At 49.1% G+C, this 17,445-nt stretch overlaps 1 protein-coding gene across 2 annotated transcripts in view; it reads left to right on the top strand.

Moving 5' to 3' along the window:
- The window catches only part of ADAMTS2 (ADAM metallopeptidase with thrombospondin type 1 motif 2), a 220,637-nt gene extending 207,010 nt beyond the window's left edge, over positions 1 to 13,627 (top strand). For both annotated transcript variants that reach the window (XM_054251961.2, XM_002806603.6), the window contains 3 exons: positions 1,665 to 1,794; positions 2,735 to 2,824; positions 10,171 to 13,627. In XM_054251961.2, the coding sequence (XP_054107936.1) occupies positions 1,665 to 1,794; positions 2,735 to 2,824; positions 10,171 to 10,628 (678 nt within the window). In that variant the 3' untranslated portion in view covers positions 10,629 to 13,627. The remainder of the gene's footprint in view (positions 1 to 1,664; positions 1,795 to 2,734; positions 2,825 to 10,170) is intronic.
- Positions 13,628 to 17,445: the final 3,818 nt, after the last annotated feature.

A 17,445-nucleotide genomic window follows, 5' to 3' on the forward strand; every position in this document is an offset into this window, starting at 1 on the left:
GGGATGTTCAGGGCTCCAGGATCAGAGAGGAGGTCTTAGGTCTCATGCAGAGGTGAGAAGGGTGTCTAGGAGACCAGCCAAGGAGGGGAGATAAGCAGGGAGTGCTTAGGCCTGTGCCGGGAGGAATAATGAGGATAGACTGAAAGGCAGGTCCCAGGCGGTCCTAGGGGCAGGGCCTGAGAGCCAGCCGCAGCCAGGCCAGAGCTGACATGAGCTCTGACAGCCCGCTCACAGATCTGGTGGGTCAGGGGTTCCCCAAGACCACCCTCAGGCTCAGTAATCCACCAGGAGGACTCACAGACTCAGAAGTGGGGCTTACAGTGAAAGGACACAGAGTAGAATCGGGAAAAAGGGAAAAGTCACAGGCAAGGAGGTAGGGAGGAATCCAGGCGCCAGCTCCTGCTGTCCCTTCCAGTGGGGTCACAGAGATGCACTGAATTCTCCCCATACCCATGTGTGGCAATGCACATGAAATGCTGCCAACCAGGGAAGCCCAACAGAGCCTGGGCATCTGGGGTTTTCACTGGGGTCAGCCACATACATAGATGTGACCTCAGACTTTAGAGGAAAAGCAGTGTTCCCCATTCATCATTGTTGGTATGAACTACCCAAACCAACTGGTACAGCATAACTCAAGGCCTCACTCAAGGCCTCAGGCATGCAAAGGCACCCTTAACAGGTGGAACCTTCCGTGAGCTTGGTTCCCAGGAGCTGCACAAGGGCCAAGCTTCACAAGACACAAGACTTGAAAACACATTGGCTGGACCCAGTGGTTCATGCCTGTAATCCCAGCACTTTGGGATGCTGAGGTGGGCAGATGATAGCTTGAGCCCAGGAGTTAGAGACCAGCCTGGGCAACATGGTGAGACCCTGTCTTTAAAAAAAAAAATCAGCCTGGTATGGTGGTGCGTGCCTGTACTCCCTGCTCCTCAGGAGGCTAAGGTGGGAGGATTGCTTAAGCCTGGGAGGTGGAGGTTGCAGGGAGCTGACATCATGCCACTGTACTCCAGCCTGGGCCACAGAGGGAGATACTGTCTCAAAAACAACAAAAGAAAAAAGAACACAGACCTTTATTGAGAATGTGCAGGGTTTGAACAATCCAGGTCTGCTGAGTCAGCCTTTTCTTGCGTATATGGTGAGGACTGGAGAGTTTTCCTTGGACAGGGCTGGGTGTGACTGCTCCTTCTGGCACCTCCTTGGTCAGTGTGGTGGAGCAGAGGGAGTACTGAGGGCTGGAAGAGCTAGTGAGGGCACTAGTGGTACAGCCTTGTGTCCAGGATTGTGGGGAGCCTGCTGGAGCCTCGTTGGCTGGGTCAGAGCATTCCCAGGGGCCCCACCTCAAAGCCTGCCCAGTGCACAGCAGGTTTTCCTGGGCCTTGGACCTCTTCCAGCCAGAGCTCAGCAACGCCAAGACTATGCCGGTCTGTATATGGGCACTGTCTCATAACAGCTCAGAGAGACAGGCATGTGGGTCCCTTTAGAGCCCCAGGAGATTGAGGCAGCCTCCCAGGGCAGAGCAAGGCAGCCTCCAACCCCACTCTTCCCACTGCCCCACACCTCCCAAGCACATAGGTCACATGCCTGGGGACCGTGGGCTCCTCCAGCTCTGCCAGTGTGGGCCCTGGGTGAGAGGTGAACCCTGCCTGGTAACTTTCCTCCTGCAGTGCTCAGTAACCTGTGGCAACGGCACCCAGGAGCGGCCAGTGCTCTGTCGCACTGCGGACGACAGCTTCGGCATCTGCCAGGAGGAGCGGCCTGAGACGGCGAGGATCTGCAGGCTGGGCCCCTGTCCCCGTAAGCCCTCTGCAACCCCTGCCCCTGCCCCTGCCCCTGCCCCTCCTCCCAAAATGCAGCAGCCTAAGGCCACAAGGGTCGGAGACTTGGTTCAGGCAAATCTGGCTCTTCCCTGAGAGTAGCGGCACTCAACATCTGTGAGCGTGGAGAGGCGGAGCACTGCAGGCCAGGGCTGGGACCTTTGCCTGGCAGGACATACAGGGAGCTGTGTGCAGCTGACTTGCCCCTCCCTGCTTTCAGGGCACTTCAGACTCACAGCAACAAGAGGACTCTGCCGGCCAGGGAGTGCTTGGTGCCTAAGGTGTAGGGGGTGCCTGCATGAATAGGGGGGTGCCTGTGTGGGTAGGGGATACCTGTGTGAGTAGAGGGTGTGCTCTGTGCCCTTCAAGGAGAACCTGCTGCGCACAGATGCCTGGCCAAATGCTATGCAGGTGTCACCTCCAAGGTCTCCACACAGCCTCCTAGGCTGAGTCAAAGTTTTCCCAGTGCCCACCTCAAGACTAGAGTCTGCCTGCCACAGTTTCCTTCTATAGATTAGGGAGCTCAGGGGGCTCTAGGCACCTGCCCCTAGCTGGAGAGGGTGGATGCAGGATCTCTCATTCCCAACACACGGCTCTGTCCAGGTGTTCTGGGAGCTCAGAGATCGAGACAGTGGGTGGAACCTAGGGAGCAGGGAAGGGCACAGGGGCAGAGGAGCCTGCACAGAAAAGGAGGCGACAGAGCCCGCATGCCAGGGCAGTGGGAGACCGGTTGGATGAGACCCAGGATGCTGTCGGAGCGGTAGGAGGTGGGCATGGACTTGGCAACAGAGGACAGTTTGTCTAGGGGGAGGACCTTGAATGATGCTTCCCCAGGACTCCAGGAGACCCAGAGCCTCTCTGTCTGTGGTGGGGGCCCCAGCCTGCTGCCCTGCAACCCCAGCCCTCTCTCCTTCCTCTAGGAAACATCTCCGATCCCTCCAAGAAGAGCTACGTGGTTCAGTGGCTGTCCCGCCCCGACCCCGACTCGCCCATCCAGAAGATCTCGTCAAGTAACCGACCCGTTTATAACTCTGCCTCTGCCCTCCAGTGCATGCCCTGCGCCCTGTGGAGCTTGCCTTGGGCCCCCCTCCTCTCTGTCTATGGAAAGCTCCCCTGACTCTCCGGGCGCGCTCTGGGGTGACCGTTTTCTCCCGGGCCTCTGAGCTCGGCGTCTGCTCCGGGCCGCGCGGCCTGCTGGCGGGGCCAGCCTCGCCGAGGTGTGGCAGGGGCTCGGGCCTCTGCCGGGCCGGAACCTGGTTGGTGATGGCTTGTAAAGGGGCAAAGATCTGTAGTAGTTGCAGGAGGGGCCGGTGGCCAAAGGGCGACCCTCCGGGCCGAACCCGCCCCCAGCCCCGCCCACCCTTGAGGCGTGGCCTTGGGGGTCTCGGGGGCGCGGTCTTGCGTCGCCGTGCGGGGACCCCACCTCGAGTTTCCAGCGCTGCCAGGGGCTTCCCGGCTGCCACCGCTGTCGCTGCTGCTGCTGACCCTTTGCTGAGCGTGTCCTTCTGACTCGTGAAACTATGGCCTGCTTCCACCCGGCCTTCCGCAACTCACAGCCGCGCCCGGCCCTGTCCTGCGGGGGTCGGTCACGGAGGCGGCAGAGGGACGTGGCTGGGCGTGGGGACACTCCCCACCTCCATTGTCTGCCCTTTAGCCCCAATGGCCTTTTCTCATCTAGCGCACAGTACCCCCTCCGTAGGGCTGAGAGAGAGTGACTGGTGCGGGCGTGCCTCGCCTACCAGTGTGAACAACTACAGAATTACCTCAATTTTTATTGCTTTTTTGCTTAGAAAAACTATGTAGAAAATGCCTTAAAGTTGAAAGGTAACAGGATTGGCTGCTAACTCCAGCTTCAGATGGAAAACTTGGTACAGGTAGGAGGCAGGGAAGGTATAGGGGAGCTGATCCGTTCATCCACCTTTTGCCAAGGTTAAGGTTTCCAAGTGCAGATGGCTTTGCGCCTTGGGCTGAGCGGTGCGCGCGGTCCATCTCTGCGGACTGGAGTCTGCCCTGATGCCCACCTGGCCAGTCGGCGCTGACTGTTGCGTGGAGCCCCCGAGGGTGCTCCACAGCGCGGCCTTACACCCAGGGGGCGACCCCCTGGGCCCTGAGCCGCGACCCATGTAGCACTCTGCTCTGTCCCTCCACCCCAGCCACCGCCTCTGTTCACACTGCATCCCTGCCGGGTGGCCGACCCCTACCCCTGCGGCTCTGATTACTGTTCTGTAAATAACCAGTGTGCAACTGCGTACTAATCTCACGACTGTTAACTTCCAACTTTGACGAGGCCATGCGAGCACGCACGCGACTGGGAAAGGTGCAGTACTGTCCTGGGCATATGCACTTTGGTTTATCAGGGATATTTTATTAGTGTTTTGTATGTATTTAATGACGTATTCTATAGGTTCCATTGTCGTTGCTTTTCTGGTTCTTTTTTTTTTTTATGAGACGTTAGCGTGTGCCAAAGTGACTGTGAAAATGACCTTTTCTTCTTACTAATGATGGAAAGACCTCCTGTCATGCATCCCACAAATAAACTCAATAAAAGTTCCGTAAAACTGGGTGCGTGGGTTTGGCAAGCTGATGGCTCCTTCTCTTCTTCATGGCCCAGAGTAGCATTAATGAGCACAATTTCTGATTCCAATGACTTTACTGACCCACTCCCCGCTGCCCAACATAGATATTTAGGGCCCATCCCTCCTCCCCAGACATTTTCCAAAATCTGATAGCAAACCATTGAGACACTCCACTGTGTTCTGGGTTTTGAATCGTGTCAAATGAGCACCCTGCAAGAATATCTAGGTTCTATATGGAGGTCTCCTCGTCAGGAAAAGGGCCCCAGATGGTTTCTTCTCATCTTGGGATCAGAGCCTGTGGAGTGGGAATGTGGGGTCAGTAGCCCAGACATTGCTGGTCCAGGTCACCTGCCGTGAGCCACCAGCAGGTCACTGCCATGGCTCCAGGCATGGCTCTCAGCCTTGGACTACTTGTTCAGGAAGGGAGAGGTGCCCATGTGGCTCAGGTTGAGGGGGTGGGCCAGCCCCAGAAAAGCCTGGGTTGGGAGACAGGCAGGGCAGCAGTGGCTTTCTGGGCAGCCGACCTTCCCATGTCTTCCAAGGTCTTCCCAGGCAGCCACAGGGCCTGTGTTCTCTCACATTGCTGACAATGACAAGAAAGAGGGTCTGGGTTTTACAGGGACTTCCTGATCTGGGGCTTGGGCTGTGTTCTGCCCGTGGGAATCTCACTCCTCCCTTTTTTGTACCACTGAGGAGTCCCACCAGTGGGGAAGAAAAGCATGGGAGGCCATGAGAGAAAACAGCGGGGAGCAGCCCAGCATCATGGGGACAGGCCTCAGGCACAGGGCCAGGCCCAGGGGCTAACCTGGGGAGGGAGCGACCACGGTAGCAATGGCTGAGTTCAGCCTGCCCAGAGCTCAGTCAGATCTTTATCAAAAGACAGCTTAAGGGAGATAAGGAGCATCAGGGAAAATTGGGTCTGACAGTACTTCCCTCCACTCAGTCTCCCTTCCCAGAGATGGGTCAGGAGCAATGCCCCCTAAGGGACTCCTAGGCCGGAACTGGAGACACTGCCTACAGCACAAAAGCCGAGGAGGGCATGTCTGGAGGATGGTGCCTTGCTTTTTAAACTAGCTGCATGACCTTTTGAATGTTGGTATGGGTGCCTGAGCCCACCACTCCTTTATTGAGAAATGAGAACGATGTATTCTCCATCCAGCGTTTTCAAAAGCATGGGAGATGGAAGGTGATCCGGTGGTGCATAAACGTAGCCGGGGCCACACTGTGCCAAGCAGTCCCTTCCTAGTTCCTTTCATGCTTTACAGTGACCTCAGGGAGAAAGCCTCACTTGATGCCAGCTTCAGCCTCTCTCACATTTGCTCATTTCTCTCCAACTCAGAGCTTGGCAGGCAGGCATCTCTCTAGAATTTGATGAGTTAAAGTTTGACTTTGAAATTGACTTAGGACTTAAAACATTTTTTTGTATTCATATTCAGGGTTACCTTTGTTCATCGCAGTAGTTTCCTATGAGTGGTGGTAGTATAAGGTTTTCTTCTAAAACCAATTTTAAGTTTAAAAAAGAATTAATTTAAAGGCTATAACTAAGCAAGTAATAATGCAGGTGCTGTTCATATGTAGCCAAGACTGTGGGAGTAGCCCACGGTGACTTAAGTTTATGAAAACTGTGTTTACTCTCAATGGTTGATGGTCATTCACTGGAAGACAATAGGTCTTGCTACTTAATTGCTGCTGGAAACGGCTGAAGATCAAGTATTATAAAACCACAGTGATCACCTTGGTGGAGAGGCATGCCAGCCATTGCCTCAGGACACATCACTCATCTCTGTGGTCCGTGATAACACTTAAAAATACATAAACCCTGGGGTACCTTTAAGATCAGTTGGTCATGATCACTTTAACATTTTTCTAGGCTCTTTTGAAATCTTGGTAGGACATTTGCATAATCAAGCTCTTGGCCAGGATTTTATTTCAACTTTATATTTATTCATTGACTGTTATTTTTAAAAACTAACAGCAATTCTGCCCACTGTTGAGAGAAAATCAGATATAGGAGTCTAATATGTAGACCAGGCGGAAAGGAGACCCCACCTGGGGCTGCCGCTCTTCACTCAGTGGACATTTACGGAGTACTTTCTTGTGCCTGGCTCTGACCTGGGCGTGCACTTGAGTCAGGGTCAGTCAACTTCTTCTGTAAAGGGCCAGGTAGTAAATATTTTGGGAATTGGAGCCCACATGGTATCTGTCATGGGACTCAGCTCTGCCTTTATAGTGGGAAAGCAGCCACAGATAAGAAATGTATGGGCATGGCCCTGATCCAATAAAACTTATCTACAAAACCAGGTGGAGGGAGGGACTTGGCACACTTGGCCCACTGCTGTACCAGGCTGATGTGATACCTGCTTTTCAGGGATCCCAGCCTAGTAGGGAAGACAGTGAGGGAAGTGGAGATGTCAAAACTGTGTTATACCAGCCTTGGAAAAGCCACGGGCAACAGGAGAAGGGGCAGTGTGTGGCCAGGGTGTCCTTCCCAGTACCACCAGGCCCAGGCTCCCTCCTTTGTCAAAGCATATGGGATGCGGGGTGGGGAGGCCCTTATACAGAACACCTCAGGGTGGGGATCAGTGGTTTCACACCTTTAGCCTCCCAGGCTGCTGGAGATGATGGGGTGCGGCAGCGACAGGAGCCTTGTGTCTCCTCCACCCATCTTCAAATAGCATTATCACCAGCGTCTGATTCTATCTGTTTCATATATTGGGCATCTGTGTAAGATTTTTATCTGAGAAAAGCCTTCTGTCAGTTTCAAAATCCTGACAGCTACATCTCAGGATCTTACAATTTGATTTCCAGCATCTCCCCTGGCACCAGGCCCTTCCCCTTTCCCCTCGGCATCATGAGCATGGGTTCTTGGCTCACTGTGAGAGAGACCCCTGCTTCTCCTGATGGCCAGTGGGTTTTAACTCCCTTTTCATGGTGGACCCTGCAGCCAGTCGTGTGTTCTCCTTGTTTTGGCCATTTAGAAGCTCACGGCCAAGGTTGGGTGCCCCTCTGACACATGGCCTCCCTATGTTCTTCTTACCTAGAGCTTTGCTATTTTAAGATTCAAAATTTCCCTGTTTTGAACTTCCTCAGTTACTCACATTTATCTTTTTCATACCTTATCTTTTTTATGCCTTTATGCATTATTTTCGTTCACTGTTCTAGGCTCTGGGGCTCTGCCTTTTAGAGCTTTCAGGATAATGAAAAAGTCTGGCACTAGTCAGTTATCTGACATCAGATGTGAGTTTGGCTGGGAAGGCACAGCTGCTGAGACCATGTGCTGCAGAAATCTTACCTGTTCAAGGAGGTCAGGCGATGCCCGCCTGAGGAAGATGTGCTCCAGCTGCACCTACCTGAAGGAGGTTGGGTGGTAGCTGGAGGCAGGAGAGAGGCATTGCATGTGCAAAGGCCCTGTGGCCAGAAGGAGATCCATGCAGAGCAAGGAATCTAAGGCCAGAAGGAGGCAGGAGAGGGAAGGGGACAGGTCATAGGCTTCAAGTGAGGGTGGGGTGCGTGCCATGGTCACCTCTTCAGTGAGAAAACAGCACTCTGACTAGAGCAGGATAGCTAGATGACATGGGTAAAGAATGGACACAGACCCCTCCCACGGCACAGCCAAGAGGCAGCTAAGCCAGGGTGGAGGTGGGAGAGGGGGAGGAACAAGGGCATATCTGATAGTGTATAGGAGGGGACACCCAGGTGTTTGGCTTGTGGGCTTGAAACACCATGCATGGAGACAGCAGTTTGCAGCAGAAGCCTGAGCTCCGACTGCATGGGTTGAGTCTCGGGGGCTTTTGGGACCCACAGGCACTTGGTGGATGTGACTTGTAGCAAGTCTGAAGCTTCAGGGGCTTGGGGCTGGTGGTCTGTCACAAGCTTCTAAGGGAAAATTACAGGCTGAAGCAGTGGCCATTAAGAAGCAGGAGGACATCAGAACCACTGGCCCTTGACGGGAGGAGGAGGGTCTTGTCTGTTATTGCGGGAAGTTTCAGTGGGTTGGGTGGCTTCAGATGTAGATAGTGCCATATGACAGTGTATGGGGTAACTGTGTCAGATGTGGCTCCCCTCCAATGCCTGCCCCTTTTTCCCTCCCTCCCTTTCTTCCTCCCTTGTCTCCTTGTGTCCCTCCACCCCTTTCCTTTTTTCCTTCCTTTCCTTCCTTCAATTCCTCCTTCCTTTCACTTCTTCCTTCCTTCCTTTCTTTCAATAGTAGATAAGTTCAACTAAGGAGAGTGAGGGAAAAGGAGGGCACATCGAGGGTTTGCATGGGAAAAGTCTGAAGTCATCACTGTGGAGAGTAGCGAGCAGCTGAGCAGAGACCATAACAGGCAGTGCTGGGCTCACGGAGGTCAGTGATTAGGAATTTATAGTGAATCAGATGTCTCCTGTAACATGACTTAATCTTTCATCTTGAGTGAATTTTTAAAAATCATCTCAATTTGGCCGGGTGCAGTGGCTCAAGCCTGTAATCCCAGCACTTCGGGTGGACAAGGCGACTGGATCACAAGGTCAAGAGATCGAGAGCCTCCTGGCCGACATGGTGAAATCCCTTCTCTACTAAAAATACAAAAATTAGCCGGGCATGGTGGCATGCACCTTTAGTCCCAGCTACTCAGGAGGCTGAGGCAGGAGAATCGTTTGAACCCCAGGGCAGGCAGAGGTTGCAGTGAGCCAAGATGGTGCCTCTGCACTCCGGCCTAGCAACAGAGCGAGACTTGGTCTCAAAAAAAAAAAAAAAAAAAAAAAATCATCTCAATTTTTGTGTTGTGGAATGAGTGGGTGGGGAGAGAGAAGGGGTGAAAACTTGGGAAGAAGACAGAGTAAAGAGAGAGTGAGAGCAGCAAGAGCTGATGGGCTGAATGAACATAGCTGCAGACAGAGGTGGAGATGGGCCAGAGAGAAGACGGCTAGGTGGAAAGTGAGAGATAATGGTGGCTTCTATGGAGAGTCGGGACTCTCCGTGAAAGCTGGACCACAGTTGACCAGTTTCTTGGGTGGAAAGGAAAGAGAAACATGTGCAGTGTGGAAGAATTAATCTATGTGAGGGCAGCATGTTTCTTCAGGAAATGGCTGGATGCTCAAGGTGGCAGTGCCATAGGGGGATGGAGCAGAGGCTGGACATGAGGTTGTCAGGAAGGAGGCAAGTGTAGGAAAGCCCATGCAAGTTTGGGTGATCTTTGACTTTCCTTTAGGCACTGTTCAGTTAAAAGATCATCTGGGGCATTTGGGTAAGAATGGGAACAACATCTGGGAGTTGTGAAACACAGTGGGGCCACAGCAGTGCTGGGATTTGCTATATTGAGTCTTAGGAATTGGCTTTTTTAGGTTTAATTTTGTTATAGTTACCACTTACAGATTATTGTAGAGTCAAGCCTTGCCACAGAATTTCACTGGGGTTATCACTAGGATGTCAAATGTGAAGATGTGATGAAATCCTATTCTTTAAGATGAGCTTAGAATTGCTCTGTAAGAACAAACAGGCCTCATATCTTTCTCAAACTTTAAGAGATACTGAAACATCCAGGTTCAGCTGGGGCCTGCTTGGAGGAAGGAAGCCTTGTTCACAGCTTGTGTGTCAGCACTTCGGGGCAGGGGTCCCTAGATGCTGCCTGCTCTGGGGATGCTCTGACACTGAACCCACACAGACTTTCTGCCTGGGCTCACTTGCCTCTGTGCTGTCTCTGGGTTCTTCCACATGCCTCCTCCAGCAAGCTGCATCCTGTGGGGGAACAAAGTCCCCCTTATCTTGTCCTTTGGTTATTTGTCCCACTTTTCTCTTTCAGAGGGCCACTGCCAAGGCGACAAGTCAATATTCTGTAGGATGGAAGTCTTGTCTCGCTATTGCTCCATCCCAGGCTACAACAAGCTGTGCTGCAAGTCCTGTAACCTGCACAACAACCTCAGCAACGTGGAGGACAGGATAGAGCCACCGCTTGGGAAGCATAATGACATCGACGTGTTCATGCCCACCCTCCCAGTGCCCACTCTCATCATGGAGGTGCAGCCATCGCCAGGCAACCTCCTGGAAGTCCCTCTCAATGCCTCCAACACAAATGCCACAGAGGATCACCCGGAAACCAATGCTTTAGATGAACCCTACAAAATCCATGGCCTGGAAGATGAAGTCCAGACACCCAATTTAATTCCTCGACGACCGAGCCCATATGAAAAGACCAGAAACCAAAGAATCCAAGAGCTCATTGACGAGATGCGGAAGAAAGAGATGCTCGGAAAGTTCTAATAAAATGGAAAGATAGCATCATTAGCACTTTTTTCTTGCTTATAGAGATATTCCATGGGATAGCAAATCCTGTGTCACAGAGATGAAGTCAAAATTCCTGATTCCAAAAGGTTTTGAGAAAACAAAGAGGGGGAATGATGTGAGAAAGATAGGCGTGAGCATGTGGTAACTAGGTTAGCATGCACACTTCCCAGCCGAGGAGTGACCAAATCCTGCAGTGGTGTCGGGTGTGGAGTGGAGAGGAATATAAAAGCTGTACAGCCTCCATCAGTGAGGGCAGGGCAGGAGGGATCACTCAGAGAAAAAAAAAATTGGCCCCAGTTGCTAAGCAGTGATTGGGAATCTTCCTTTCCTTGGTGGTGATGCATGACATTTCCTACCAATCCCCAGACACAGCCTGTGGGACTGTTAGGAGAAATGGTGATTTATTGCATAACTGACCAGCTGCCAAGATGAGTACAGTGAAGTGGAGGTGATGAACTCAAATCGTCTTCCGGGGCCAGGCAGGTGACCAGGGTGAGTGTAGTGGTCCGCTGGGCACTGTGACCACCCCCAACAGCCACACCCACCTAGAGCTGATTGTTGGGTTTGGCCATTGCTGCCACTGTGAAATCTGTATCTCTCTTCATCTCTGCTCCACTATCCCAGGCCTTGCCAGACAGTGTCCTTTTTTGGAAGAAGTCTAGATTTTCACAAAAAAACTCAATCTTTAAAGGTCAACTCAGAATATTTTAAGGAGGCCTCCAGTGTTCTTGGCCTGATGCAGTCTTGCTAATTAAGAGCTAAAGGGCATCTGACCTATTTGGTGCTCATGTTGTACAGCACCTGAATGTCTCAACTGAGTCTGAGCTGTGCAGTTGTCCTCTTCACCTGGAAAGTAATGAGAATTCTATAACAGGACGTAAGGATAGGTCTAAACATGGTCCATGCCAAGAAAACAGTGAGGTGCCCTCCCAGGCCTCTCCCCTGTCCACTAACCCTGGCCTTGCGGGCTGCCTTCCAGGCTCTGGTGGAACAGCTCCTGCATTCTTCCCTGGCCACCTTGGCCCCAGGGCTCCCCAGAGAGTCTCTTCCCTCCCCAAGTACCTGAGAAGAATGGGGGAGGCACGTGCTCTACTGGGAAGGTTCAGTGAGTGGTTCAAGAGCCTGGAATCTCCCTACGGCCAGGCCTAAGGATTCCGGGATCCTGGGCTTTGTGGGCTTTGCTTTCTTGCTGGGAATGGGCCTTCCCTGTCCAGCTCTGCCCAACTCTTGCCTCTGTCCCTTAGAAGCCCCAGAACCCAGGAGTGATCTGCTAAATATGGCCTCTGACAGGGGTATAGGGTGGGAGATGGGGAGAGTCTACATTATCTTTTGCTCCTTGAAAACTTTAATAGCTCCTATTTTCCAGAGAATGGTGCTTTGTGAGCAAGATGCAAGTAAGAGAGAAATAGGAGGAAGGGAGTGGGGGTGGATGGGAGAAGGGTGGCTCATTTTTATCTCTCACTGCATTGATATTTTGTGAACATGAAGCTTAAACTTTCCAGAATTATAAGACCCAGGGGCACATTAGCTCCTTAGCTGGGCTTAGTGTGACACATAATTCTTAAGCTTTTCCTGTTTAAGAAACTCCTAGAGGCTGTGTACTCTTGCCAATCCTCACTTGAGAACTTGTTGTTGTTGATTTCCCCATTATATGGATGAGGCTCAGGATCATAGCATAGTGGCTACCTTCTACTGATTTTTGAGGTGCTAAGTATCTGAGGCTGCATGTGTGTGGGTGGGTCGGTGTGTATGGTCCAAGGGACAAAATGATGGTGTAGGAACCAGCAAGAACGGAATCGGGGCTGACGCTTCAATCTCCACCTAGGCAATGGCTAGCCTCCCTCCCTCCGCCTCCACCTCCGCATCCCACACGTGTTGCGCACTGTCCCCGTGTCTCCTAAAGAACCAAACTGGAGAAAACCTTCCTGACTGTCTCTCATAGTACCTGTTCCTTATGGTGTGGTTTACAGCATGTGTGTAATCCTGCCTCTGTAATTAGGAAATTGAGCCCAAGGCTTTCCATTGTTGGTTGAACCCGGAGAGCTGGTGTTATTCAACTGGGCGGTTCTTACTTGGGTCTGTCCTAGGATGTGAAGGAAGTTCAGGACTAATGCTAGGCAGAGAGTATGACTCAGTTTACCCAGTCTAGGGACCTCTGGATGGGAATGCTCCATTCCCAGATCCCAGCAGAGCAGGGCTTCCTGGCTTGAGGCTGGAAGAGGCCCAGGTGGGACATTCCCTGAGCACCTGTCTTCTGCTGACAGGAGCAAGGTGCCCTCTGGGAACTGACGGCCAGCGTGGCTGTGACCTATGTGCCATCCTCAATCCTTGAGCCATATGTCAAAAGAGTCCTCTAGAGCCATATGGTCCTCAGAAGTCTCTCTGTTTAAGGAATGCACTGCTCACCAGGCTCTGAGAAACAACACCAATCTCCACTGAGCTGGGGACCACTTGGAGAACTGGCTTAGTAACAGTCCCGATCTTTGCAAGCCAGTTCTGCATCTGGGGAGCTCTTGGCACCTGGAGGAGGCAGACAGATGTCTTCTAGCTGAGTTTCTAACCCCATGATGAGACTCAGGCCTTTCACTGTGCTAGAAAATCTGCTACAGTGTCCCTGTGTCACTTCTAATTAGTTGACAGACTCGTGTTAGATTTGTGGGACCCAGCTCTCTGATTTACTCCTTTTGGAAAACCCATGGAATTTCATGTATAAGCCTCTCATGTGTATTTTACGGTTTTTCTGTTTGTTTTGAGTATATAAATGGTGCTCAATAGCAACATCTTAGCAGATGAAGCATGATTCTACTCCCTCCTATATGACAGGTAGCCACCATACTGAATCAAGGTGCTGAACTCAAATCACAAAATTCTGGCTTACTGATACAGCAATCAATACATTTTTGTTCTGTAATGTAAAATTTGACTCTTACTTCTATAACTTATTAAAGTTAAAATGTCTGTGTTTTTGCAAATCATGCCTGCATTTGTTGGTGTCTTGTTTACACTGGTGCCTGTGCCTGGCTGAAACATGAGTGGAATGGAAGGATGTGCTGCCTTCACTGCGCTGAGAGTTTGGGGTGCTGGGGAGCACTGAGCCATGGCTGCTCAAGGAAGGACCCTGCAAAGGGCCAAAGGCACCCCAAAGAAAGGTTCCCTTTCCCAGCTCCCCAAGGATCAGCTCTCCAAGTCACATGACTGAGCCAGGAGCACCAACCAAACCTTTAGTTCAGGGAAGAGGTGAAGAGTCTCTGGACATCTCCTCCCAAATGACAATCCCTTCTCTCCTATGATTAGGGTTTCCAGAAAAAATACCAGATGCAGAGTTACATTTGAATTTCAGAGAAACAACACACACATTTTTTAGTATGAAATGGGATGTATTTATACGAAGAAATTATTTGCTACTTCTCTGAAATTCAATTTTAACTGAGAATCCTGTGCTATTTGTTAAATTTGTTCACACAACCTATACTTTGTGTACCAGTTCTAAAGAAAACTCCCTTATCTCTGACCGTTGTTGCTATCAGCAGGTATAGGGAAAAGCAGGGGTAGAGGGAAGAGGAGATTTCTTCTGTCCGAATTTTTGTAAGTATTCCCATGCATTCTAAAAGAACATGGAATTGGTGGTTGTTGGGGATAGTATCCATACATGTCCATGATGTCAAATTTTTTGTTAATTTATTACTGAAATATTTTGCATCTTGATTTTGTTGTCTCCTTGTTCTATCGGTTTGATAGAAAGTTGGGTTTTGGGGGATTTTCTTTGTTTGTTTTTGCTGTTGTTTGTTTTTCTGAAACGGAGTTTTGCTCTTGTCGCCCAGGCTGGAGTGCAGTGGCACAATCTCAGCTCTCTACAATCTCCACCTCCCAGGTTCAAGCGATTCTCCTGCCTCAGCCTCCTCAGTAGCTGGGATTACAGGCACCTGCCATGATGCCCAGATAATTTTTGTATTTTTAGTAGAGACAGGGTTTCACCATGTTAGCCAGGGGGTCTTGAATTCCTGACCTCAGGTGATCTGCCCGCCTCGACCTCCCAAAGTGCTGGGATTACAGGCATGAGCCTCTGCACTCAGCCTATATTTACTCTTCTTTTAAAGAACAAGCTTTTTCAGTATTTTGAAGCCGCATTTAGAACATGCACATTCCTGCCAAGCGCGGTGGCTCACGCCTGTAATCTGAGCTCTTTGGGAGGCCAAGGCGGGCAGATCACAAAATCAAGAGATCGAGACCATCCTGGCTAACATGGTGAAACCCTGTCTCTACTAAAAACACAAAAATTAGTTGGGCATGGTGGTGTGTACCTGTAGTCCCAGCTACTTGGGAGGCTGAGGCCGAATTGCTTGAACCCGGGAGGCAGAGGTTGAAGTGAGCTGAGATCCCACTACTACGCTCCAGCCTGGTGCCTGACGACAAAACAAGACTGTCTCAAAAAAAAAAAAAAAAAAGGACATGCACATTTCTAGTTGTTATTTTCTTGGTGACATCATCCTTTTATCTTTATGAATTGGCTGAATTATTTTGAATTTTACTTTATGAATTTTATTCCCAGAAATAACTTGTTTTGAAAATTTCCCCCATGCTAGTCCAGTATAGCTAAATCAGTTTTCTTTTAGTTAAAGGTTGCATGCTATAACTTCTCCTTTACTTTCCAGTTTTCTGTATCCTATGGGCTGTATTTGAGCTTTGTAGACATAGCATTTTTAATATAGCCCACCATTTTAATCCTTTCATTGGACCATTTAGTTTATTACATCTAATGCTGTCACTGCAGCCAGCACCCTCTGGCTGCCTTCTGTGCTCTCTGTTCCTCCTGACCATTCTGTGTTCTTTCTCCAACTCTTTCTCACCTTCCTTTTGGATTTGGTGCTTTTTCCCCATTCCATTTTAACCTTCTGTTAGTTTTGAGCCACGTACTGTTTTTCACTTATTTTAACGAGTATTCAAAAACTTCAACCTGTATTCTTATCAAAATCTTTTATTGCTCTTAAACCTACTCTCTTTACAACAATGCAAATTTCTAGAAGAGTGTGCTCAAGCTGTGCTCTCAAACTAAAAGTTTTTCATTTGTTGAAAAGGCCATCTTTTCCCTATAAAATTTCCTTGGTATGTTGGTAAAAATCAAGTGATCACAAATGAAGAATTGTTTTGTATCAACTCTGTTCCATTGATATGCATCTTTCCTTGCATTAGGATCACAGCTATCTTGCTTACTATAACTTTTAGTAAGCTTTGAAATCAGGGAGCATGCAGTCCTTTAACTTTGCTATTTTTCAAAATTGTTTTGCCTCTTCAGGGTCTTTTGCACTTCCGTATAAGGTTTAAGTCAGCTTGTCAATTCTGAAAGAAGGCCTACTGGAACGCGAGAAAAGTCACATTGAATGTACAGACAACTGGCACCTAACATATTGTGTCTTCCAGTCTGTGAACATGAAATGTCTTTCCACTTATTTGGATTTTCTTTATTCTCTCTCAAGCAGTGTTTTGTAGTTTTCAACACACATGCCTTACACATTTTTGTTAAGTTTATTCCTAAGCATTTTATTGTCTTTGGTGGACTAGTTTTATTAATTTCATTTTCATATTGCTCATTCCTTGTATAGTAAAGTACAGCTGCTTTTTGAATCTTAATCCTATGTCCTCGAATGTATTTAGCATGTTTATTAGTTCTAGTGGCTTTTTTTGGCATGGATTCCTTAGCATGTTCTTTTCTTTTTGAGACAGGGTCTCACTCTGTTGCCTAGGCTGAAATAAAGACAGTTGTATTTGTCCTTTTTCAATCTAGATTGCTGTCTTCTTTATTATTGGACTGGCTAGAGCATCCCTACAATGCTGGATAGAAATGGCAAGACCCAACATGCTTGCCTTATTCCTCATCTTATGGGAAAGCACCCAGTACTCCACCGTTAAATATGATGTTAGCTGTTAGCTCCTTATAGATGCACATTATTTTTATTTATTTATTGTTTGAGATGGAGTCACTCTGTCACTCAGGCTGGAGTGCAGTGGTGCAATCTCGGCTCACTGCAACCTCCGGCTCCCGGGTTCAATTGATTCTCCTGCCTCAGCCTCCTGAGTAGCAGGGATTATAGGCATGCACCACCACACCTTGCTACTTTTTGTATTTTTAGTAGAGACAGGGTTTCATCATGTTGGTTAGGCTGGTCTCAAACTCCTGACCTTGTGATCTGCCCTCCTCGGCCTCCCAAAGTGCTGGGATTACAGGCTTGAGCCACCACACCGGTCCTATAGATGCACTTTATTAGATTGAGGAAAGTGCCTTCCATTCCTAATTTATTAAGAGTTTTTATTATGAATGGGTATTGGATTTTATCAAATACCTTTTTTGTATCTACTGAGGTAATCACATAAATTTTATCCTTTATCCTATTAATATTGTCTATTATATTCATTGATTTTCAAATGTTAAATCAACCTCTCATTCCACAGATACATCCCACTTGGTCATGGTATATAATTCTTTTTCTCTGTTCCTAAAGTTGTTTTGCTATGATTTTGTTAAGGGCATTTGCACTTATATTCTGTAGTTTTCACATGATGTCTTTGGCTTTGGTTTCATGGTAATATTGGCCTCATAGAATAAATTAGGAAGTGGTCCTTCTTATTCTTTCTACTCAAAGAGTTGGTGAAGAACTGATATTACTTCTGTCTTAAATGTTTGATAAAATTCACCAGTGAAAACTTCTGGGCCAAGCTTTTCTTTGTGGCCAGATTTTATATTATGAATTAATTTTTTTTGTTTATTATAAGTATATTAAGATTCTATATTTCTTCT

This window comes from Callithrix jacchus, chromosome 2 (assembly GCF_049354715.1).
Source record: "Callithrix jacchus isolate 240 chromosome 2, calJac240_pri, whole genome shotgun sequence".
Taxonomy (NCBI): domain Eukaryota; kingdom Metazoa; phylum Chordata; class Mammalia; order Primates; family Cebidae; genus Callithrix; species Callithrix jacchus.